This window comes from Helianthus annuus, chromosome 17, assembly GCF_002127325.2.
Source record: "Helianthus annuus cultivar XRQ/B chromosome 17, HanXRQr2.0-SUNRISE, whole genome shotgun sequence".
In the NCBI taxonomy this organism is placed as follows: Eukaryota; Viridiplantae; Streptophyta; class Magnoliopsida; order Asterales; family Asteraceae; genus Helianthus; species Helianthus annuus.
Genome location: NC_035449.2, coordinates 190,094,226 through 190,116,426, shown reverse-complemented (window position 1 = coordinate 190,116,426; position 22,201 = coordinate 190,094,226). Strand labels below are relative to the sequence as shown.

The 22,201-nt window shown below is 34.3% G+C and overlaps 2 protein-coding genes across 18 annotated transcripts; one reads left to right on the top strand and one right to left on the bottom strand.

The window, feature by feature from the left end:
* Nucleotides 1-5,741: 5,741 nt before the first annotated feature.
* LOC110925427 (protein SIEVE ELEMENT OCCLUSION B-like) lies at nucleotides 5,742-20,714 on the bottom strand. The gene is made up of 7 exons (XM_035986450.1): nucleotides 20,338-20,714; nucleotides 20,122-20,226; nucleotides 19,596-20,044; nucleotides 19,109-19,218; nucleotides 18,865-19,007; nucleotides 7,078-7,581; nucleotides 5,742-6,541 (listed from the first exon to the last, which is right to left on the bottom strand). Exons 1-7 carry the CDS (start codon nucleotides 20,509-20,511, stop codon nucleotides 5,921-5,923), a joined length of 2,106 nt encoding a protein of 701 aa, XP_035842343.1. The 5' UTR covers nucleotides 20,512-20,714; the 3' UTR covers nucleotides 5,742-5,920.
* On the top strand, nucleotides 9,501-14,297 carry LOC110923063. Of its 17 annotated transcripts, none has more exons than XR_004885503.1 (10): nucleotides 9,536-9,710; nucleotides 10,063-10,096; nucleotides 10,193-10,273; nucleotides 10,378-10,730; nucleotides 10,843-10,921; nucleotides 12,005-12,214; nucleotides 12,288-12,418; nucleotides 12,512-12,810; nucleotides 13,248-13,433; nucleotides 13,668-14,295. XR_004885503.1 is itself a non-coding variant. In XM_035986449.1 (5 exons), the coding sequence occupies exons 1-5, from the start codon at nucleotides 9,644-9,646 to the stop codon at nucleotides 10,417-10,419; spliced, it is 306 nt and encodes a 101-aa protein (XP_035842342.1). In that variant the 5' UTR covers nucleotides 9,501-9,643; the 3' UTR covers nucleotides 10,420-10,532. The 17 variants fall into 17 exon arrangements, 2 of the variants coding, with proteins under 2 accessions (XP_035842342.1, XP_035842341.1); XR_004885504.1 differs by having other exon boundaries at nucleotides 9,537-9,710; nucleotides 10,599-10,730; nucleotides 13,668-14,292; XR_004885494.1 differs by having other exon boundaries at nucleotides 9,847-10,096; nucleotides 10,193-10,730; nucleotides 13,668-14,297.
* Nucleotides 20,715-22,201: the final 1,487 nt, after the last annotated feature.

Here is a 22,201-nt window from a genome sequence, read left to right as displayed (position 1 = left end):
TCAAAAGGGGGGCCTACTACAATAACTAAGATAATCTCTTAAAAAATGCAAAAGTGCGGAAATAATCAAAGGTTACACTATACACGAGTCAGATCCAAGTGATGCATCTTGTCTATCTGTTTTTACTTTTATTTTTATTTTCAGCATTTTAGTTACTTTTATTTTTCTAGTTTAAAAACCTTTTTCTAACTTTTGATTTAATTAGACGTTGAGGATAAACCGGTACTAAAAGTTCTTGTGTCCTTGGATGACCTCGGTATCTTACCAACACTATACTACGCTCACGATGGGTGCACTTGCCCATATGTGTGTCTAGTGTTAGTAAATATCGTGTTTTATAAATTTAAAACTTGGCTAAAAAGTGTAAAAAGGGCTTAAAATATATACCTAAAATATAACACACCACACACACACCAGTAGTTAGTTTCGGAAAGAAAGGAAAGTTAAGTCCAAGGTACGTAGGACCATTCCCAATAAACCAGCGAATAGGACCAGTTGCTTATCGCCTACAACTACCAGAAGAATTGGCTGGAGTACATGACGTATTTCATGTATCCAACCTCAAGAAATGTTTATCTGACGAATCCCTGGTAGTACCTCTCCAAGATATAAAGGTAAATGAGAAGTTAAAATTTGTGGAGAAACCACTTCAGATAGAAGACAGAAGATCAAGTTTCTCAAACACAAACGACTAGTGTTGGTCAAAGTCAAGTGGGATTCGAAGAGTGGACCGGAATACACTTGGGAGCTGGAATCAGAGATGAAGCGAAAATATCCCTACTTGTTCTAGTAAATCTCGAGGACGAGATTTTAAATAAGGTGGGGAGGATGTAACAACTCTCGCTAAAATTATTATTTATTATTTTAATTTGCCCAATAGGAGTAATTGAGACCCCCAAGTAATACTGCATGACCCCTGAAATTTTCAGAACAATTAGAACTAGGATCAGGGCCCCCTAAAACTCAGGGGGGGAGGGGGGTATTCCCTAATTGATATTATCTTCACAGTTTGCTGTACAAAACGAATTTCATCGAAATTTTGACTCACCCATGCTATGTAGACACGAGGCTACCCTACCCTAGAAGGGTAGCCGTCGCGCCACGCGACAGGGATCAATTTTCAGTATAAATAGCAGGGGTTGGCACTTGCATGGCAGAGTTGTTTCGACGTAAAAATTCGTTTTCTACACTGAGTTATACTCTATTTAGTCCAAAAACACACACGAGCACGAATCTCTACTGCGACAACAGGGTATTAACTCGATCACTGCTACGATACAATGTCCGATTGATTGAAATCAATCCGATGGATGTTTAAGTGTTGCCCGAACTCGGGCTATACTTTGTCATTCGTCGTGAGGGTTTTGATTTCGTGAGCTTATCGTAAATGTTGTATTAAGTTACTGACCTAGTTTCGTATGCATTGTTATTTTAATTAGGTTATCAGGCTTATCAGTAGGCTAAACTCTGCCCAACTAAACTTGCAATGTGAATCATTCTCTTTTTATCAATAATGTTTTATAATACTCAAATTATTTTCAAAAGTTATAATTACAGGGATTAAGTCTTGGTTATCTTGAATCACTGGCAAGTGAGGTATTGTGCACATTACTAATCTCTCACGGTTAGGTTCACCAACCTAACAGTGATAATCATCACTGCTTGGGTGAAAGGACCCAATAGTGGTATGACCATCGTCACCAGCGTGTGACACGGTGCCAGATAAAAATAAGATAGTAGCCATTGTAATCGCTCTTATGCTGTAATTCATAGCTATGTGTCGTTTTATCAAATTTGAGTGACTCGCCAGTATTTCCCCGCTGATAAAATATTTTTAAAACATGTTTCAGGTGACCTGCTGTGAATCAAGGAAAAGTGCTACGGAGCACTAATAAAGCTTGAAGTGGTGGCTCAGTTAAATAAAGAAACATGTTTTGTAAAACAGGGAATTTCTTCGTGAAATTCCTCTATTGTAAATTACGGGGTTTGTCCCAAATTATGAAATAAAATAATTGGGCATTTTCAAGTTTTAAAAGATCCTGTTAAAATTCCGCTACCAACATAATAATTACCACGGGTTTCTGTCCCACGGCTCCTGAAACGGGTAAAACCAGGGCGGGGGCCGTGACACTCCTCCTTCTCCTCCTCCTTCTTCTTCTTCTTCACATTCTCCTCCTCCTCCTGTTTCGATTCATCCGATGGTTACACGATCTCGTGATCATACATGACAGCCACGTCATTTTCCTGATCATGTTCTTCTTCATGTCTTTACTGCTCCCACCACTGAGCCTTCCACATTTCGACAGGCTCAGCAATATTCTGTTTGGTGGGATGCGATGCGTGCTGAGATTGATGCGCTTCATGCCAACCAGACATGGCGTCTGGTTCAGGCTCCCACTGACGCCAACATTGTTGGTTGTAAGTGGGTTTACAGGATTAAACATAATCCTGATGGATCTGTGAGTCGTTATAAAGCCCGACTTGTTTCCAAGGGCTTTCATCAGACTGAGGGTATTGACTACACTAAGACTTTTAGTCCTGTGGTCAAACCTACTACTATTCGTCTAGTTCTTTCAGTCGCTTTCTCTCGAGGGTGGTCCATTCGTCAGGTTGATGTCAACAATGCGTTCTTACATGGGGATCTTTCTGATATTGTGTATATGACCCAGCCCCAGGCTTTGTTGACTCATCTAGACCACATTATGTTTGTCGTCTGCAGAAGGCTCTTTATGGCCTAAAGCAGGCTCATAGAGCTTGGTTTTCCAAGCTATCCACCGCTCTGCTTGCTGGTGGTTTTACCCAGTGTCTTTCAGATGTATCTCTCTTTGTTTACAGCCGAGATTCGATACTCTGTTATGTCTTGGTCTACGTTGATGACATCATTATTACCGGGAGCTCTTCTGATTTTGTTACTAGCTTGATTGGGCGCTTACATTCTCAATTTGCGCTCAAGGATGTGGGGCAGTTGTCATATTTTCTGGGTATTCAGTCCACATTTTTTGAGGATGTTTTACACTTATCTCAGAAGCGCTACTTACTTAATTTGCTACAGCGCTAGGGGTGTTCAAAAAACTCGTGACTCGGAGCTCGCTCGAAACTCGCTCGAAAAAAGCTCGAAGAAAGCTCGGCTCGAAATTGGCTCGGTTGTTAACGAGCCAGCTCGGCTCGGTTTGTAAACGAGCCGAGCTCGAGCTTGGTCTGGCTTGGCTCGTGAGCTGGCTCGATAAGGTTTACATCCTTCATTTTTTTGTCCCATATCGCTTATAAAACAAAAACTAAGGGAGTATTCCCCCTATAAAAGAAGGTAAAAACAATGTACAAAGTGAATTAACTATTTATACTTGCATATTTAGCGATATAGTTAAATTAAATGGCAATTATTGCCCTTAGTCTATGAAGAAATTCATTTTTAAGGGCTTTTTAAGTAGTAAATTTTGCGTTTTTTTGTTAGTTCGAGCTAGATCGAGCCGAGCCGAGCTAGCTCGAATTCTAATCGAGTCGAACTCGAGCCTCAAGTCTCAGCTCGATTTGAAATTCGAGCTCGAATCGAGTTCGAGCCGAGCTCGAGCTGGGTCTAGCTCGACTCGACTCGGCTCGTTTACAGCCCTATACAGCGCACTGGTCTTGCTGATTGTCGACCCTTATCTACTCCTGTCTCTTCCGGTAGACAGCTTTCTCGACATGCTGGTGATCCTTTATCTGACCCTACTATGTATCGGAGCACTATTGGTGCATTACAATATCTTGTGTTGACATGACCAGAGATTGCTTATGCGGTCAGTAAGGTGTCACAGTTTCTTCAGACACCTACTGATCGGCATTGGGTCGCTGTCAAACGGATTTTGCGGTATCTTAAGGGTACCATTTCTCATGGGTTATGTATACATCGGTCTACTTGTGTTGATTTACATGCTTATAGTGATGTTGACTGGGCTGGATGTCCTGATGATCGACGTTCTACCACAGGTTATTGTGTCTTTCTTGGGCCCAACCTTATTAGTTGGAGTTCGAAGAAACAGCATACGGTTGCTAGGTCGAGTACAGAGACTGAGTACCGAGCGCTTGCTCATACTGCTGCTGAGTTACGATGGATTACATCTATATTACATGAGTTACATATTACGATGACTTGTTCACCATCTCTCTGGTGTGACAATATTGGAGCTACATATCTTGCAGTCAACCCGGTGTTTCATCAGCGCACCAAACACTTGGAGATTGACTTGTATTTTATTCGTGACATGGTTTTGGCAGGTACTTTACGTGTTCGGTATGTTTCTACTACACTTCAGATTGCTGATATTTTGACCAAAGGCTTGTCTGGTGTTCGGTTTGACGGTCTGAGGTCCAAGCTTCACGTGGATGCTCCCCGTTTAGCTTGAGGGGGCGTATTAGAGTATATATGTATGTGTATATGCAGTGAGTATGTAGTGAGATAGTTATGTCTGTTGAGAGTTAGTTGGGTAGTTAGTTGTATGTGAGAGGGGTCTATAAATATATGATGTATTGATTGTAAGTAGATAAGATGAAAAGCTAATCACATACATTTCTCTTTTCTGACTTTCTTCACAATGGGTATACACAAATTAATTATCGTTTTTGGTTGATCGTATTTAACTCCTGATTAGCCAAACCACGGTGAAGCGCAAGTTTCATTACTAGTTAGAAAAAAAAAATAAAAGTATTATGTTATGTCAAAGCGGATGTAGTAAAATCCGTTTTGCCCTTAGCGTTAAAAGAATAATAAGAAAAGAATAAAATAAATAAAAACACCAGCCAACCTCCAATATTGTCGATTTGGCGACATCTCCATTTGTCCATCCCGGTCTTTGCATGGTCCCAGTCGGTAACTGTTTGATCTGAGGTACACCAGTGAGACTATCGACTAAAAGTTGCTGAATTTTTTGTATCTGTCACATAGAAATTATAGAACTTAATGACGATGTGGTTTAGGCGACGGTAAGACCATGTGTAGTGGTAGAAATTAATATGCCCCCACCATGGGGCATTATATGACATGTGGCATCCTAGTCACACTTGGGCATTATAACAAAAGTGGTGTAGTGGGCATAATGCCCTATAATGCCCTACCAATCATTAAACAAAAAAAAAAAAAAACTATTTTCTCATTGGCTAGTCAAACCCATTCAAACCTTCCACAATTCATTTAGGCGTTTTCATTAAAACGCCAAACTCATTTTTCTTTGCCCTATAATGCCCTATGTAATGGAGAAGGGGGCATTTTTTTTGCCCTATAATGCCCCATAATGCCCCACTACACATGGTCTAAGGGGAGGGGGGGTGGTTCACTAGTGATAGAATTCTATCACTCACAAGCACAAATCAAGTTCCGCCATGTCATCGACCATTTTTCCATCACTCACAACCTTTTTTAGTCGGGGTGGTCATCACTCACCACCACACCCAACAATTTCCCCCCAACCAACAATTACACTCACAAAACAAAAAGAATAACGCGTTGAAAATATCACGAAAATGGAATTGCGTGATGCTATAACGCGTTATAGCAAGGAGGCGGAGTGGGGGAGATTATAGTTCCACGCGTTATAAAACTTCCCGTGATGATATAACGGGACCGCCCCATTGACCCTAACACACGTTTTTTAAAGGTGATCTATAAGTGGCCACGGGACTACTTTTGTGCGTATGGTTTTTAAGCGAACACAATCTTTAGGTGTCCCATCATGAACAAAATCTTTTGGCTGTATATTGTGCCAATAGTGATGATTTTTGACTTACAAATGAAACAAATTTATAGCACACCTTAAGGATATTTTTTAAATAGAAGTGGGCACAATACTAGTAATCGCAAATACAATAGGCGGAATATGACTAAATCAGTAAATCATAATCATCCTTATTAAAATTTATTCTTCAGGAGTGCATACTATAAGGTTAATTAGTCAGTGCAACAACGGTATAAGAAAAACTTCTCCATCGACCGCCCACAGTCAGCGCAAACCACTGTCTCCGGCACACTCCCAGTGGTTCCCGGCAAGATTAAACGATTGCAATGATGCGGTGGTTTGTTAGCCGCAAGTTGGTCGTTTAACGCGGGCAAAAACCCCTTTTCTTTTACCTGATCCTTCCACTCATCATAATTGATAAAACTTGTTAAAATAGTATCACCATCGACTCTTATCATCCAATCATTTGACCCACGACTTATCACAGCCCAACCTTTACCATTTCCATCATAAGTAAGCATCACATTGATCTCTTTTAAAAGCGGTTCTTCGCCTAAAGCTTTCCCGTTTTGTAACTTCGAGTGCAACATGTTCTCGAGACGTACCCAAAAGGCCCTTATCAAGGCCAAGTCGGGTAGCACATCGCTAAGTTTCTCGTTCTGGATGATATCATTGTTATCGCTTATTTTATCCCCGGGGTTGTTTTTCCCGACATATAACATCTCGAGCGGGATTCCAGCCTGTTTCGCAACCTCTTTTACTGCTTTTGTAAATTTCCGAATCCAGTCGATGTCTTCCCCTCCATACAAACAAATGTACTTCTCATCAGCAATCTGTCATACAACAAGATTGTCACACATGACCTAGTAGTCTAGTGATACGGTGATTGTCAAATCCTTAGAAGTAATTATGTAATATTTAGGTACAAAAAGTTATTGTTAAAAAAAAGAGTAAAATACCAAAATGGTCCTCGAGTTTAGGTTACTTTTGCTACTTCAGTACAAGATTAAACTTTTTTGTATCTGGGTCCCTGAGATTTCATTTTTGTTAACATTTTCATCTAATTGGCAAACTGGGTTAAAAGTTTCTGTTAACTTGTCCCCTTTTTGTCGTCTTCCTCATTTAAATGAAGGGTACAATCGTCATTTTAGGCCTGAATATATTTTAGTTAACGAGAGAGGTTAACAGAAATTTATATCTCACTTTGCCAATTGGATGGAAATAACAATAAAAATGAAACCTCAGGTACTCAAATACAAAAAGGTGTTTTTTTTTAACTGATTTGACAAAAGTAACCTAAACTCTATTTTCACATTTTACTAAAAAATGTCATAAACGAAAAAATTAAATATAGGTTAGTTAGATGTACCCAGTTGGAAATCTTTGGCTCAGGTATGGAATCGACATCGACGAGCAATTCTACCCTCCAAGTTTCGTCACGCCATAAAGCTTCTTCCTTCGGGCTAGTGAACGGGAAAGCCACACTTCCCCAAGTCCACAACATGTGTAGCGCGTTGGTATTGACGATCCTCCCATGGGAATCCATTACCACGAGCAACGGTTTGCGGTTAAAGTGCCATTTCTCCTTAATGTACTTGATCACTGCTGGATCAAGTAACGAGGGATGAAACAACGAGTACCATGGCATGTTGTTTCTTATCCCCTCAAACTTGTTTTTCTTATCTTCGGACAATGGTACCGTCACATCGGGCACCACGGGGAGCCAAACCACCTCGTATTGATTCTCAGGTTTTGTTGGGTTTTGCTTTGCCTCCTTGTATATTTTGTCAAGAACCGAAAACTCTTCCCAAGGTAAGTCAAGGTCGGATATGAGTAGCAACACGATCTTCTTCCTTAATATGTCGATGGTCACCTGATTACGTGCAACCTTACTTTAGTATATTAACATAGCTCTTATAAGAACTAGTATTCGTTAACTTATGTTTATATATTCTGGCCATTATATATGCTTTTTTATACGTTTGAGTCATTAAAAATGATCTTTTTAATTGTATGTGTGCCATAACCAAGTTTTTAAAAATATAATTTAAAATTAGGAATCTCTCTTATATGTTTACACTAGGTTATAACCCCGTGTATTACACAGGTTGAGTAAATAAATTTATATACTAAATAATAAAACATTATACCTTTAAAAACTTCCTTTATTGCACGGGTTGAATAAATATAATTTTATATATTAAATAATAAAAAGTTATATATATAAGAACCATATTGTACGGATTGAATTAATGTAATTTTATATACCAAATAAAAAAAATTATATCTTTAAAACCACATGTATTACACGGGTTGAATAAATATTGTTTACCAAATAATAAAATAATACATCTTTAAAAAACCTCATTTATTACACGATTTAAATAAATGAAATTTTATATACCAAATAATAAAAAAGTTAGTAAATGTAATTTTGCATAGTGAAAATAAAAATATTTAATATATTAATACAAAGTTTGGTTTTCGTGATAAATAATTTGTTTTATTTAAAATGTTTTAAATTAACAATTTACAATTTTCGATAATATTTTATTACAAAAATAGAAGAATCCTATTCGAAATTTAAAGTAGTATAAAATTTAATATTAGCTTATTATTCATTTATTTATTTAATTAATATAAGATAAGTTTGGAAGTGAGACGAGAAAATCATAAAATAAATACCTACAATGAACGACATGTGTCACACGTTAATGTTTTATTATATTGTATAGTATAGATAAAAATTTAGATTGATATAAATAGATTATTTTGTTGTAACAAAATTTGTTAACGAAGTCTCAATAAATTTAACCCATTATTTAAAACTCTGTAAATGTATAAATGATAAATAATATTTGTTAGAGTAAATTACGATTTTGGCCCCTGTGGTTATATCACTTTTACCCTTTTCGCCTAAAAAAAATTTTTTAACATCTGAGCACCCAACATCTTTTATTCTAACCCCATAACACTAACCTCATCCATTAAATGTTAGGGGCCAAAAGGGTAAAAAAAAGACGTTGGGGGCAAAAAAAATAGAAAAAAAAATGGTGGCTCAGATGTTAAAAATTCTTTTTTGGGCTAAAAGAGTAAAAGTGATATAACCACAAGGGCCAAAATCGTATTTTACTCTATTACTTAAATAAATAATATTATAAATGAAAAGGAGATTAAACTAAATAATAATTATCCATAAGAAATTATACTAAATAATATTTAGTAGGAGGATTATCTATAATTATTTAGAAAAGATTAAACTAAAATAATACTTATCTGTAAAACATGGCCTAATATGATAATAAGTGTCCTAAAATGGTTTCTTTTATTATATGGTATAGATTATTTGTAATATAATTATATTTAATAAAAATATAAAAAATTAATATAATTATTATACGATGTATTTTGTACGTGATTCATTGTTTCTTTTATAAATTGAATAATATAAATATTATTTATGTATAGTTAATTAAATATTGTTATAATATAATTTTATTAGGATAATAAAACTGTCAATATAATTTAATGTACGTGATTCATTGATTATAACCTAATAAAAATATTTAATGGATTATTTAATTAGGTTATGTAAATTATTTAATGGATTAGTATATAATTTAATGTATTGGTTTTTACACTAATCTATACAACCTAATAAAAGCCTTAATTAGGGGACACATGTCCTCCTCCTAGGGCCTCTAAATCTCATTTTCCCGCCAAAAGTTGAATCTCTTTGTTTTCCCTATGGTGAACGCACACGCGGATCCATTTACAATTTCTCGGGTAAAAAATATGACCCGCCTTCATACCAACTTAACCCTAATTTTGTTCCAGCCGCAATCATTCACCCATCTCTCTCTTCTCTGTGTTCTCTCCATAGAACCAGCTTTCGATCATCCAAAAAACAATCCCTAACGATTTTTTTGAGGAAGATGAAGGTTGTTAGCAGATTTCAATCTTCCGATTTTGATCGACCCAGCCTTCTTCTTCAATCTAAAGGTTAATTTTCTTTGATTCATTTAATTGACACTAATTTTCTGTATTGTGGTTTCTTTCAATAGTTGATTTTGTTTATTATCTCATACATATGATTCTGATCTCTCTTGATTGGTATGCAAATTGTTCCTTTCAATAGTTGATTTTCTCCAGAAACCCCTTTCTCTCATACCATCCATCTGCCACATACATTCAATCCTTCATTCGTCTTCAATCAACATGTTTGTATACGTTAATTACCTATAATTTTTTTTATTTTAACTTTCGTTGTTTCGTGGCCTTATGTCATCGATAACGTTTTTTTAGGGATTAAGATTTAATTCATTCTGTTTTGTTTTGTGTTCATTTTGATCAGACTAGGTTGCAAGGTTCAAGGTTTCGAATCACAGGTACAGATTTTAAGTTTTCTTATAATTATTTTTTTAAACTAAGTCTTATAGGTGGATTCTGGTGGTTGTAACTACCCATATATTACTCAATTTCAGGTTGAAGAGAAGATTACAATGACAAGAGCAAGACTGTGTCAAAGAAGGGGAATTTGTGAAAAGATCCATATCACAACTTGGGTATATTAGTTTGTCTTTACAGTCCAACACTTCATGTTGTTCATTTGATAACATAAGATAGTTATATTCTTTGATTTTTATAAACTTTTAATTGTGGAGTTAAGGTATGCCAAACAGGCATGGGAAGAAGTCTACAATGTGTATAAACTAGGTATTTAGATGGTGGGTCAAATAAAACATCGATTGCGTCAGCCCCGTGCTTTTCTTTTCTAAGTCCTTGAAGATAAGCTTGGCATTGATTGTACGCTTTTGGTGGTAACTTTAAGTCTCCATTTTCTATTTTTAATCAGTCTTAAGAATTTTATTTGTTTTGTTTGGTCATCAGGGTTTGCCTAATTGAAGGAAAACTGGAAAGGACAGATTAACACAGGCATGTTCATGTTATAGTGGACATGAATCCTAATGAATTAGTGGCTGATATACTGCGGTATCCAGAAATCTTTTAGGCTTTGGAAAGGTGCATTATTTTATTTATTTGATGTGTAATTTGTTTAGAAAGCCTACTCGGTTTTTATTTTATTGTTTTTTAAGTTATTCATTACTATGTAAGTTTTGTTCTTAAAATCCAGGCTGCTACTTGGGAGCTTCACAGGATATGTGGGAAGTAATAAGGAAATAAATGTGTCATAGAGAGTTGACTTGGTGAAGGTACGGCATGTTTCATGCATGGTTTTATGCTTTTATATTTAAATAAGACGATTATATTTAGTTTTTTTATTTGATTCCTGATCTGGCTAACATTTAGTATTATTGTTAAACTGAAATTATGTCTTTAAACTCTTATAACACCATCTCTTACTCGAGATATCCCGATGAAAACAAAACTTCAGGTTGTAATGTTCTATATGATATTCTTCTAAGTACTTATAATTTCCGTAACTTTTATTTTTCCTCTATGAACATTCAACAGAAATATAAAAGTTACAACACAAAAAAGCGTAGAGGTGGTAGTTTCGTCTTACTTATGAATGAGTTTATTTGAATTATGTTTTGGGTCAAATGAAAACCGTTAGCTGAAAGGGGAACACGTCAAACGGGTTCAAAATCTCTTAAAGTTCATCTTTGTTGCTTACAAATCCTAAATAGTTATCATTCAATGATGAGATTGTAATTGACTATTTTAATCATAATTAACACAATTGTTGCTTAACCTGGCCTGCCCGACAGCCGACCCGTTTTAACCGCTTACTCAAATCGACATCTTGCCACATCTACAAGGTAGTATGGACTTTCACATGAGAGTATAGATAAAAAAACTTATAGCTATAGTTATCATACTCAATGGTCTGAGCAGTTAAAAGCAAAAACAAGATCTCTTTCTTTCATACCGATCCCTTGGAACATGACCAGAATATATTATACCCTGAGTAAAAGATGGGATTAAATATGCACACACTATGTGTATACATTTTTTTTATTTGTACTTAGGAATGATGTTAATGCCTGAAAAGTAGCACCTCTATGGTAAGTCCATATTTAAACTACCATTTTACCAAATTATGTTTAATATTTAAACAATAAAGGGGGCGTCGGCCTACTTCCGGCATCAAAAATTTATTTGGATGGGTGAGCGCCACAATGGGAGATTTATTCATACAAAATTTTAATACAAAAATTTAATGTTTAGGGTGTAGGTTGTATTGATGTATTCATACAAAAATTTATGCTTTAGATGTATAATTGGTTCAGATTTTGCAAAAGTTATGTTTCTAAAGATGTAAATTGTAACAGCAGGAACTAATTTACAAGATTCATTTGAGGTGGGAGTATCATTTGAGCAGCAGGTTCAGTGGGATGAACCAACATCTATTATAAGGCCAGAAAGGATTTCACCATGGGAGATTTAACCTTTTGTAGCACCCGTTGTTCCAGTGAATTTAGCTCCACCAGTGGCACCCAAAAGTAAAAGGCCTAGACCCCAAATGGAAAGTTCTAATGTTGGTGAGCTAGCTTTTCTTATTTAATATCATGTTATATCCAATATGCATATTATTAACCTCGACTATTTTTTCAGAATCATCGTGTTCAACTACATCGGCTAAGTTCAGCTGTACCAATGAAGGACAAAGGAGTGATAGCCTTAACCCTAACCATAGTTCCCGACATCTTAAGCAAACAGAAAATATTGGTCTTTCTGGTGCGAAGGTAGGTTCCAACTAAAAGTTTACCTGTTTTGACCCAAACCTATTTTGCAATTATATTTACAACCTTATGGGCTATGTCTTTGTTTTGATTCAGGTGTACATTTATTTGAGTGGTAGCAGATTGGCACAACGATTTATATATGGATATATAAACTATGGCAACTTGAGAAAATATTTATGTGGATTTTTCGACACTAGAGTGGGGTAAAACTTGATCCATTGGTCCTGAATATTTAGCGTGAAGCCTCATTTTGTTGTCTACATTTTACAGGAGGAACAAAAGAGAAACGCAAATTTATAATGAGATCTCGAAGTCCCTTGGAGTCGACAAGCCATCCAATATTCTATTTGAAACAGATGTCATTCAAGAAGCGGTAGCAACAAATGGTGCTGGTATAGTTCAACTCACATGCGTGCGTGCGCGCGCGCGCACACACTTTAATGGATACATTATCATTTTACTTTTGAGTTAACTTGCACCGTTGTTGTCTCGGGTCTGGAGGTGATAATCTCGGTTAGGCCCGGAAATGGCCTGCTACCTGAGAATCATGGATTCAATATGATCGATTCGTTTACATAATCACCCTTTTGAAGGTTTTGTGTGACATGTGATGTGAGGAAATTACAGGTCAAAATTGTAGATTTAGCTGCAAGGGTATTTTGGGCATTTTTATATAACTGAATGGGTTTAGGTCGGGTGGGTTATGTGTCTGAATGGGTCACAATTGTGTTGGTCGGGTGGGTTCCGAAACTCCATAATATTGTGAATTAGGTTCTTTTTCATCTATAAGTTGTCAAATGGGTTTAATGTCTTTGTTTTTCGTTTGCAGTTTGATAGAGCATATGGCCTGATTGAAGATCTAGAGAAATTGGATTTACTTCCTATTGCTAACATGTACAGCGCTATAATGGGTTGTTACTTTCGCCTGGTAACTGCGTAAAATGGATGGTTCAGTATGTCAAAACGAGTTCGGGACAAAATAAGTGATTTTTATCCGTAGGTCAACACAGGTCAGGTTGGTTGATCAACCCGCAACGCTTTCTTTGTCTTTTTCTTCTTTTTGGATTCTGTAAGCAATTGAGTTGGATTAATCCATCACCACTTCCTTTGTTTTTTTTAATAATTGATGCAATAAATATGTGCAAACTACATTTTTAAAATAATAATATACCTTCTTTAAAATTAAATAAAACGCTTTTTGTTAACTTTGGTTCTAAAGTTTTGTTTGGTGCTTTAATAATTGGTCCAGAAGGTATATGGCGACCCTCAGACACTCAGACGCAAAGCCTAACTTTGGAAAGGCCTGAAACAAAAATGATGATCTACATGAGCTTCATTTTGCTATAAAAGTTTTTTGCACTCTACACCAGTTTCTGTCTCGGTTCAAAGTCAATTAAAACATTAATTATGGAGCTATTACACATAGAAGACTCAGGTACCTGTTCGCTATGTATAACCATTTTATCCAATATTCTTTTTTTTTGTTTAGGAGTCACGGTTTGGCTGACCGGTTTTGATGGTCGTACCGCAAGTATAGTTTTAGGTAACAGCAAAGCGAACTGGCCGGGTTGGGTGACGGTTTAACGATTCAGTTTTGACGGGTTGGCTATTTAAACTGATTTTCGTTCTAAGTGAACCTTAATGTATTTTGCAACCTATTTGACCCGTTTGATTGACCAATACATATACTTTGGGTCGAATTTGCCCATACAGAAAGTTTTTGCCACAACATACAACGGTTTTTAGAACTTTTAACCTAACTTTTCGATTCCATATGAAGAAAAGAATTGTAGATTGTGTGATGAGCCTCGACACCGACAACCTGCATGTTCTTCACATGGTTTGACTTTTAAAATGTTTTGAAGATATAGAAATTCACATGATTTTGGAATTTCACTTGGTTTGCTTTAAATATTTATTATTTTTCTAATTGTAATTCAATTTTTTTTGTTTTTAATTCAAACTTATTTTAAATATATACATGATTTTAGAATTATGTTGTATTGAACCTTTTATTTTCCTATATCCTTCATTTTCTTGGAATATATATATTATTTAATTTTATTTAAAACCAAATCATTTTCTTGCAATATATATATTATTTAATCTTATTTAAAACCAAAATGCAAACAATCTAACACCACATGTCACACCCCAACCAATGGCGGAAACATCGGGATGAGACGAAGTGTGAAGATTGCTCGAGACATCATAACGCTATTTGTGACAATAATTTAATAATCCAAATTTCATTTCCAAACTTCAAGTAGTCATCAATACAAGATCCCAAATAACGACAAGTTTAATCAAAATAACAAACCAACATAACCAAAATTCGATACAACATATTTAAATCTAACGTCTAAAGTGTGTATCTAGGCATCGTGCTACCTCTTTCATTTCATCATCATCAACCTGTAACATGTTTAAAAATACTATTCAATGCAAAAGCAAAGGCGAGTATACAAGTTTGGTACATACATAGCATAAGATAAAAGTGTGAACAATCCCTCATAGCAAGCATGCGATTCAAGATAAACATTAAATATGGCATGTGTCTAACATATCAAACCAAGAAAACGCAACTTGCTCATGACATAACCAAAGTTTCAGTAGAGGCGGGTCGTTAATCCTATAGCGCTACATATGTCAAGGTTTGGCTCGTACGAAGTTAATGATAAGTTCAACACATAAGAATCACCCAAATTTAAAGTATCAAGTCATCACATATACAAGCATGTTATAGGAATGTTCATGTGTTTAGACAAAAGTTCATGTGTAAGTTTCAATAGGTAAACATGTTACACCCCAAAAGTGGTAAAAATAAAAGGGGGAAATACGAGTATACTCACAAAGTTTGCATATGTTTTCCGATTATCCAATTGTTGACGAGTAGAGATTTAGAGTCCGAATGTATAAGGGTTAAAGTTCAAGTATGTTTAGAGTCGAGATTCGGTGTTTAAAACAACATAAAAATAAGATATGAGAATAACATGGAAAATAATCATTTAGTACATATGATGCTTGTTCTTGACACTAGGAAACTCGAAGGAGTTTAGATGTTTTCATGGAACAAGGTTCCATTAGAATCGTGACAAGTTATCATAGTCTAGGATGATGTAATCTAGTACCCCGACATATGAACACTAGTTCATCATCAAAGATTCGATTATTCGAATAATATATTTAGGTTATATAATATATGTCCAATAGTTCAAGCATGAGGTAGAAGATTAAAATCTTCATTTTGGTACCTCTAAATGTCATAGAAGTCATGTAGGAGGTAGGAAGATTAAGTCTTCCATTTAGGCACCTCTATGTGTTCACCACTACACTTGATGTAAAAAAAACAACCAAGAAGGGTCATGAACATACAATAAAGAATAAGAAATATACACACTAACTAAGAGAAATCATCAAATCATGTGAGGATTGTATGTTTAGACAACCCAAGTTGATCCATAATCACTCATGTATCAAAGACAAAGTTTGACATGACTTGTGGGTTAAAAACCCTAAACAAAACACCAAGTTTATGAGGTTTAATCCTCTGATTTTAAATGTCTCAACCTTGTTTTTAAGCTTAACCAACCATGGGATAAGTTGTAAGCATTAGGACATAGGTATGAGATGTGTTGGACACAAGTTGCATAGGTTTAAACAAGTTTTTGATGAACATAAAAACAAACAGAAAGTTTATGGACTATTTCGGGGCATTTCCAGGTCTGATTTCTCCAAGGAGAAGTCTAGGAATCGAACCCCATGATTATACAAGCAAGTAGGAAAAAGAATCGAGTGAATCGGATAAGAATTGAGTGAGTTATGCTCATTTTCGTGAAGGGGTGTCAATCTACTCGAACCCTTGCTTTCAGCTACGGTTTGGTGGATGTTTTGTGAGTTTTTAGGGTTGCAAAAGTGGTAGGGAGGCTGGTTATAAGTGGTATTTATAGAGGGAAGGATTAGGGTTTCAATGGGTTGGGCTTTGGAAGTGTTTAGAAGGGGTTACACCTTGAAACTAGCCCACAAAACCCAACTATATAGGGCTGAATTTGGCTGAATTTGGGCTGCCATATTTCTTTATTTTTTATTTTTTTAAAACATTATAATGAGTAATTTTGTTAGTTAAGTTGTGTAATAATATGCAACAATGTTTCCCCTAACTTGTAACAAGGTGAAATATGAAATAAAACATGATTTAACTAGGTAAAAAGTGTAACGTACAAGTTTTATTTACGAAGCAAGTTCCGTATTTTACAACGATTACAATGAAAGAATGGTTATAAGAACACAAGATTTCCAAAGTTAGAATTTCACGTAAGGTTTCTAAATGTAGGAAGTTTGAAAACGCAGGGCGTTACACCACAAGTTGAGTGCACACCGATTGGAAATGAAACGGGTCAATCGTGAATCGTATCTGACAGGTTGGAAGTCGTTACACATGTATTCAAATGCTTACGGTATCCTAAGTTGTTTATTAGAAAAAGTAATGGAACGTTTCTTTCATTTCAAAGTTCTATTACAGATTGTTTAGTCATGATATTTGCATAAATGAACAATCACAAAGTGTTCTAATATTTGTGGATATGTAATTGAGCTCAATTTGTAATGCTACCTGCATGGATTCATAGTATGGAAATGTCGACGTCATGATGTATGACGTTATGGAAGCTGAACTTATGTATTTATGTGTTATTTAGTTGATGTATGTAGATATAAAAGCTTCGGTTATCACTCAAAGTTTGTTTAATAATATTTTGTTTATTTTTTCGTAATGTTTTTCAAGCTGATACCCTTATTGTTTATACTAAAATTTATGGATTTTAGTATTCTTATCATACTAATTCTCCTATAATTCTGAATATTTAGGAAATTCCTCCAGTTAGTAGAAACTTAAGAGACCCTCATGCTTGGGTTGTGACACTCTCTAAAAAGATCTTGATGTGGCGTTATTTACCAACCTTTATGGCATGCATGACGCATTTCTCAAAGTTGCCATGAAGCGTGGTGATTTATATAGAACTAAAGATTTACTAATCAAGGGTTCTAATTGGATTTGTTGCTATATAGCTGGTGGAATTAAGATACATATCGTTATAGAAGTCATTTGCAAAACACAAATTTGTAATCTACCCTATATGTTTGAATTGGACAAAAACGAATTCGAGGTTATTGGTTATGAAGCTCTAGCAAGTAGAAGTATTAGAGTAATAGGCTTTCAATTTATATTTCAAACTACAAAACATATTTCCTTTATTTACTGATCTTTTCGGTTATTTTATATCTATAGTACGTTGGTTCGTTGTATTTTCGTCGTCAACCTCAGATTTCCATAATACTTCCATTCGTAAAATTTCTTTATGATCAATATAATTGTAATTTTTTTTAGTCAAACAATAAAAAACATATCATTTGTCAAAACCGCGATGTTCGCGGGTATTAGCACTAGTGTAAACATGGAATACATTAGTGATATGAAAAGTCTCTATGATTCATTTTCATATCACGGGTTATATCTTATTTCATTAGGGATAACATAGAGCCATTTCTTTTTTTTTTAATATAACGTGGATTAAATTGATTAAATGGTTACTAATTTTATGGGTTTTTGTTTAATAATTTCAAATCAAAATTAAATCCATAAATTATAGATTAGATTTAAAACACATTTTAGACTTTAGATTTACAATCAAAATAAAATTCTAATACAATGTTTAAATCTTTTTAATTTAAAATTTAAAATTTATCAATAAATTAATAAATTATTGATGCCCTCATTGAATGACATGTGTCCCAAATTAGGTTTCTTTTATTATATAGTATAGATATAGATTTAAGCTATTATATTAACCTTTTTTAATTAATATTGTTCAAACAAACCTAACATTTTAATCTATTTTTATGTTTCTCCAAAGTTTTTCTCAACACATTTTTCGGTTCGTTTTTCGGATAACCATTTTCAATAACCGAATAAAACCGAACCGAACCAATAAGTTACAATAGTAGGCCCTAGTCCATATATTTTTATGTTTAAGTCTAAGTTGTTTAAGTGTTTAACCCATGCCAGGAGAATTTATTAATTTTATTCTTGAATGTTAAGTATTTAAAATAAAACACTAACATGTTTATTTAAAAATTAAATTATCTTCAACGTATTATAAAAGAAAATGTGTTAATAAAAACTTTGGAGAAATATAAAAGTAGATTAAAAGGTTAGGTTTATGTGAAAAATATTAATTAAATGTAAACATATAAGAAAGATTCTTATATTTTAAATTATATATATATTTTTTTGAATCTTACATAATTTTGTTTAAAAAACAGAAAAATCGAACCGAATCGGTGCAAAAACCGAAACTGAACGATTTAAAAAACTGAAAACCGCCATTTCAGTTTCGGTTTTCCCAAAAACCGAACCAAACAGATGTAAATAAATAATGATCACGCACCCGATCTTTTGTAGAACTCTTGTATAATGGTGGTTGATCATCCTTCAAGGAAATCAACTGTTGGAGTGGCTTGATGTTATCAAGATGTGTAGTGCCCATGATGAGAATAATATTTTGGTATACTTCATTATGCTTCTTCTCATCTGTTTACTGTTTATAATGAAAGTTTTAAATTAATAATTATTATTTTATGTACACATATATACATTGATTAAGTGCTCATATTTATCATTCTTGTTCTTACTAATATGTTGAATGCATAGATCTAACTGTTGCTTCAGGTGATCATGAATATTGTTGATCTTATGAGCCAAACTCGATAGCTCCCAAGCTTCCGTGGTTGCTGTGACGTGCCTATTATGCATCATACGTTTGTAACAACGTAAGTAATCCGACATGCTAAAAGTTAAATGGGTCGAACGAGCCAACAAGTTAAACATCAACTAACATGTGTTTTAGTGCTTATAATGTCTTAACAAATTTAATGTAACATAATTTATTTTATTAAAATAATTATATAGATTTTGTAATCATACATGATACATAGTTATTAAAAATACGAAAAACCACTAAAAAGTGTTGGTGGGTTAATTGGTACATAAGTTTACATGTTTTGACAAGTGTTTTTTTAGTTGTACCTTTTTGACATGTTATCCGACCCTTCAATTTTTCATCTTTACTAAGTTATCGAGAATGCATAAGGAAGTAAAAGAAGCAAAATGATAACATACTCGTGTCCCATTCCAATGAGATTAGTAAGCACGGATGCACAAGCCACAATGCTTCTAATGATACAATAAACCGTCGTGGGAATATGAGTGGTGGCTATCGTTAATTCTGGTGTATTTGGGCTAATATATTGTTCTGGTAACTCTTTAAATTTGATGATAATATTAGTGACGTCAAACATGGCGTTGACGAGGTTATTGACAACGTTAAACCTTGTTTTGAGAGATTCACGATGCTCTAATACGTCAGGTAGTTGCTTGAGGAGAGCCAATGATTTGGCGAGTGGATTGGTCTTGTGAAGTTGAGCGACCAACCAAAACTCTCCATAATTCACTGCAAAAGCTGCTAAAGTAATAACAGCTTTTGCATCCCACCCGTAGTTGGAAAGCGTGTTAAAAATCCCAATGGCAGTTGCATGTGTATCTCCCCCTCCAGCACACTTGCAAGTAATCTATAATTTAGTTTAAACGTTAAATACGCCACTGAACTTATATAAAAGGTACACAAAGACTAGAGCTTAACTTTTACCTCGCATGCAACCTTATTGATTGTGAGCGCCAAAACTTCAAACATCTCATTAAAATCGTGATAAATCACACTCTCAACTATCGCGTCTATGTTAGCCTGAGGGCCCTATAATTAAGAATCAGTGATCAATATTCATTATTTAGATTCCTATAAATCACAACCAATACTAAAGTAATCTAACATACATGAAGTAATCTAACATACATGATGACTTACGTCTGGATGGGACCTATGCATGATGTCCTTGATAATTTGGAGAAGCGGTATGACATCAATATTGGTTCCGTCAGGAGAGTGGGTGGCGAGTATGTTTTTCATCATGGCATTGTCGTCAGAAGACGAAAACACATGTCGGTCACCTCTCCCATTTAGAGTCATAGTTGTAGCCATTATAGGGAATTGTTAAGATTTTAGAACAAGGGATGTTTGAGTTGTGACATAACAAGAACCTGATCGAAGATGTTACACACTACTACAAAAATAAGCATTTGCTATGGATTTTTGCTACGGATAAAATCGGTCGCAGATATTGCTACGAATTAGCTACGGATTTGCTACAAACATATTTTGCTACAGTTTAGCTACGGATATTCCGTCGGAAATGAAATCCCTAGCAAAATTGGTAGCAATATTGAGGAAACAAACATTATAACAATAACTTCGTAAAATTGGTAGCTAAATTAGAAGCAAAAGAATGAAAACTTTTTTTTTAATTATATAAAAAAGATAAATAAAATCCCTAACAAAATTTATAGCAAAGATGAGAAAATAACTATTTAAAAATAACTAAATAAAAAATTTATAGCAAAATCTAGAAGAAAAGGTATTTAAAACCTAACTTACCAAAATTTGTAGCAACATCCATAGCAAAATCCTATTCAAAAATAAGAACAAACTTTTTCAATATTTTTAGTAATATCGGTAGCAAATTCCGTCACAAAAAAGACAAAATAAAAAATAAAATATAAAAAAATGATTTAACAGTGGTATTAAAGTTTGTAGCAATATCCTTAGCAAATCTATAGCAAAAATTAATTGAAAAATTAATAAAAAAAAATTATAAATAAGTACAAAATAAATAAATTAAAAATATTATAATAACTTCAATGATAAACGCAAGACACGAAAATAACGTGATTTAACTAAAAAATGATTGTAAATTCCTAAGAATTGAGTAATTAGCATAAAAAATAAATGTAGCGAAATTATAAATAAAAAAACATAATATATAGTTAGCATTGGTAATCAAGATTAGCATTGGTAATCAAGATTATTTTAAAATTGAATTTATAAATAGTTTATCATTGGTAATCAAGATTATTTTAAATTGAATTTATAAATAGTTTATAAAATATAAATACAAAACTCATTTATCAAAATCTCATCCAAAATTGCTACTTCCTCCTAAATGAAAATCAGTTTTCCAAAATCCCTTGAAAATCTCCATTCCCCCCAAATCACGGTTCACCACTTTCCCAGTTTCCCGCTTCCTATTTTTCATCAAAACTGATTCATATTCAAATCTCCCTCTCAAATGCATTAATATATTTGCTCCTTCTCCGGACTCCCAACCCCAAATCGATTTTCCATTTCCAACTCCAAATCGAAATTCCTCTCTCTTTCTAAGTAAACTCTATCGTTGAAAAAGAGATGGGCTGCTTTGATGGAGTGTTAGCTCCGGAGAGACTAGAGGAAGAACGCAAAGGTTCTCATATTATTTATTTTTATATATTTAATATATATGTTCTGTTTGTTTATGCAATTTCCTGTCCATTCTGAATGATTTTGATTATTTGTAGATGTTGGACTAATTAGCAAAGACGATGAAGGCTACTATTGATGACATGTAGCGTCCACATTATTGTCCCACTACATCATGTCCAGAGAAGGTATTGCTCAGTTTATAGCCGACTGCAAACTGTTGATATTGTAATGAGCCTATTTCATTTAATTTGATATTTAATATCTTGAGGTTTGCCACCTGGAACTAATTACCAGCGTTGAAGAATTAATGTTAACTCTTCAATGTTCAAGTGATCTATTATATACATGAATAAGATCTTTATTATTTTTACTTTTT

Coding starts and splice junctions, on each gene's coding strand:
- LOC110923063 (XM_035986448.1), top strand. CDS start 9,644: ATGAAGGTTGTTAGCAGATTTCAATCTTCCGATTTTGATCGACCCAGC. Junction 9,711..9,846: donor CCTTCTTCTTCAATCTAAAG/GTTAATTTTCTT, acceptor TCCTTTCAATAG/TTGATTTTCTCCAGAAACCC. Junction 10,097..10,192: donor TTCAAGGTTTCGAATCACAG/GTACAGATTTTA, acceptor ACTCAATTTCAG/GTTGAAGAGAAGATTACAAT.
- LOC110925427 (XM_035986450.1), bottom strand. CDS start 20,511: ATGGCTACAACTATGACTCTAAATGGGAGAGGTGACCGACATGTGTTT. Junction 20,045..20,121: donor TCAATAAGGTTGCATGCGAG/GTAAAAGTTAAG, acceptor ACTAAATTATAG/ATTACTTGCAAGTGTGCTGG. Junction 6,542..7,077: donor AGCCAAAGATTTCCAACTGG/GTACATCTAACT, acceptor GTTGTATGACAG/ATTGCTGATGAGAAGTACAT.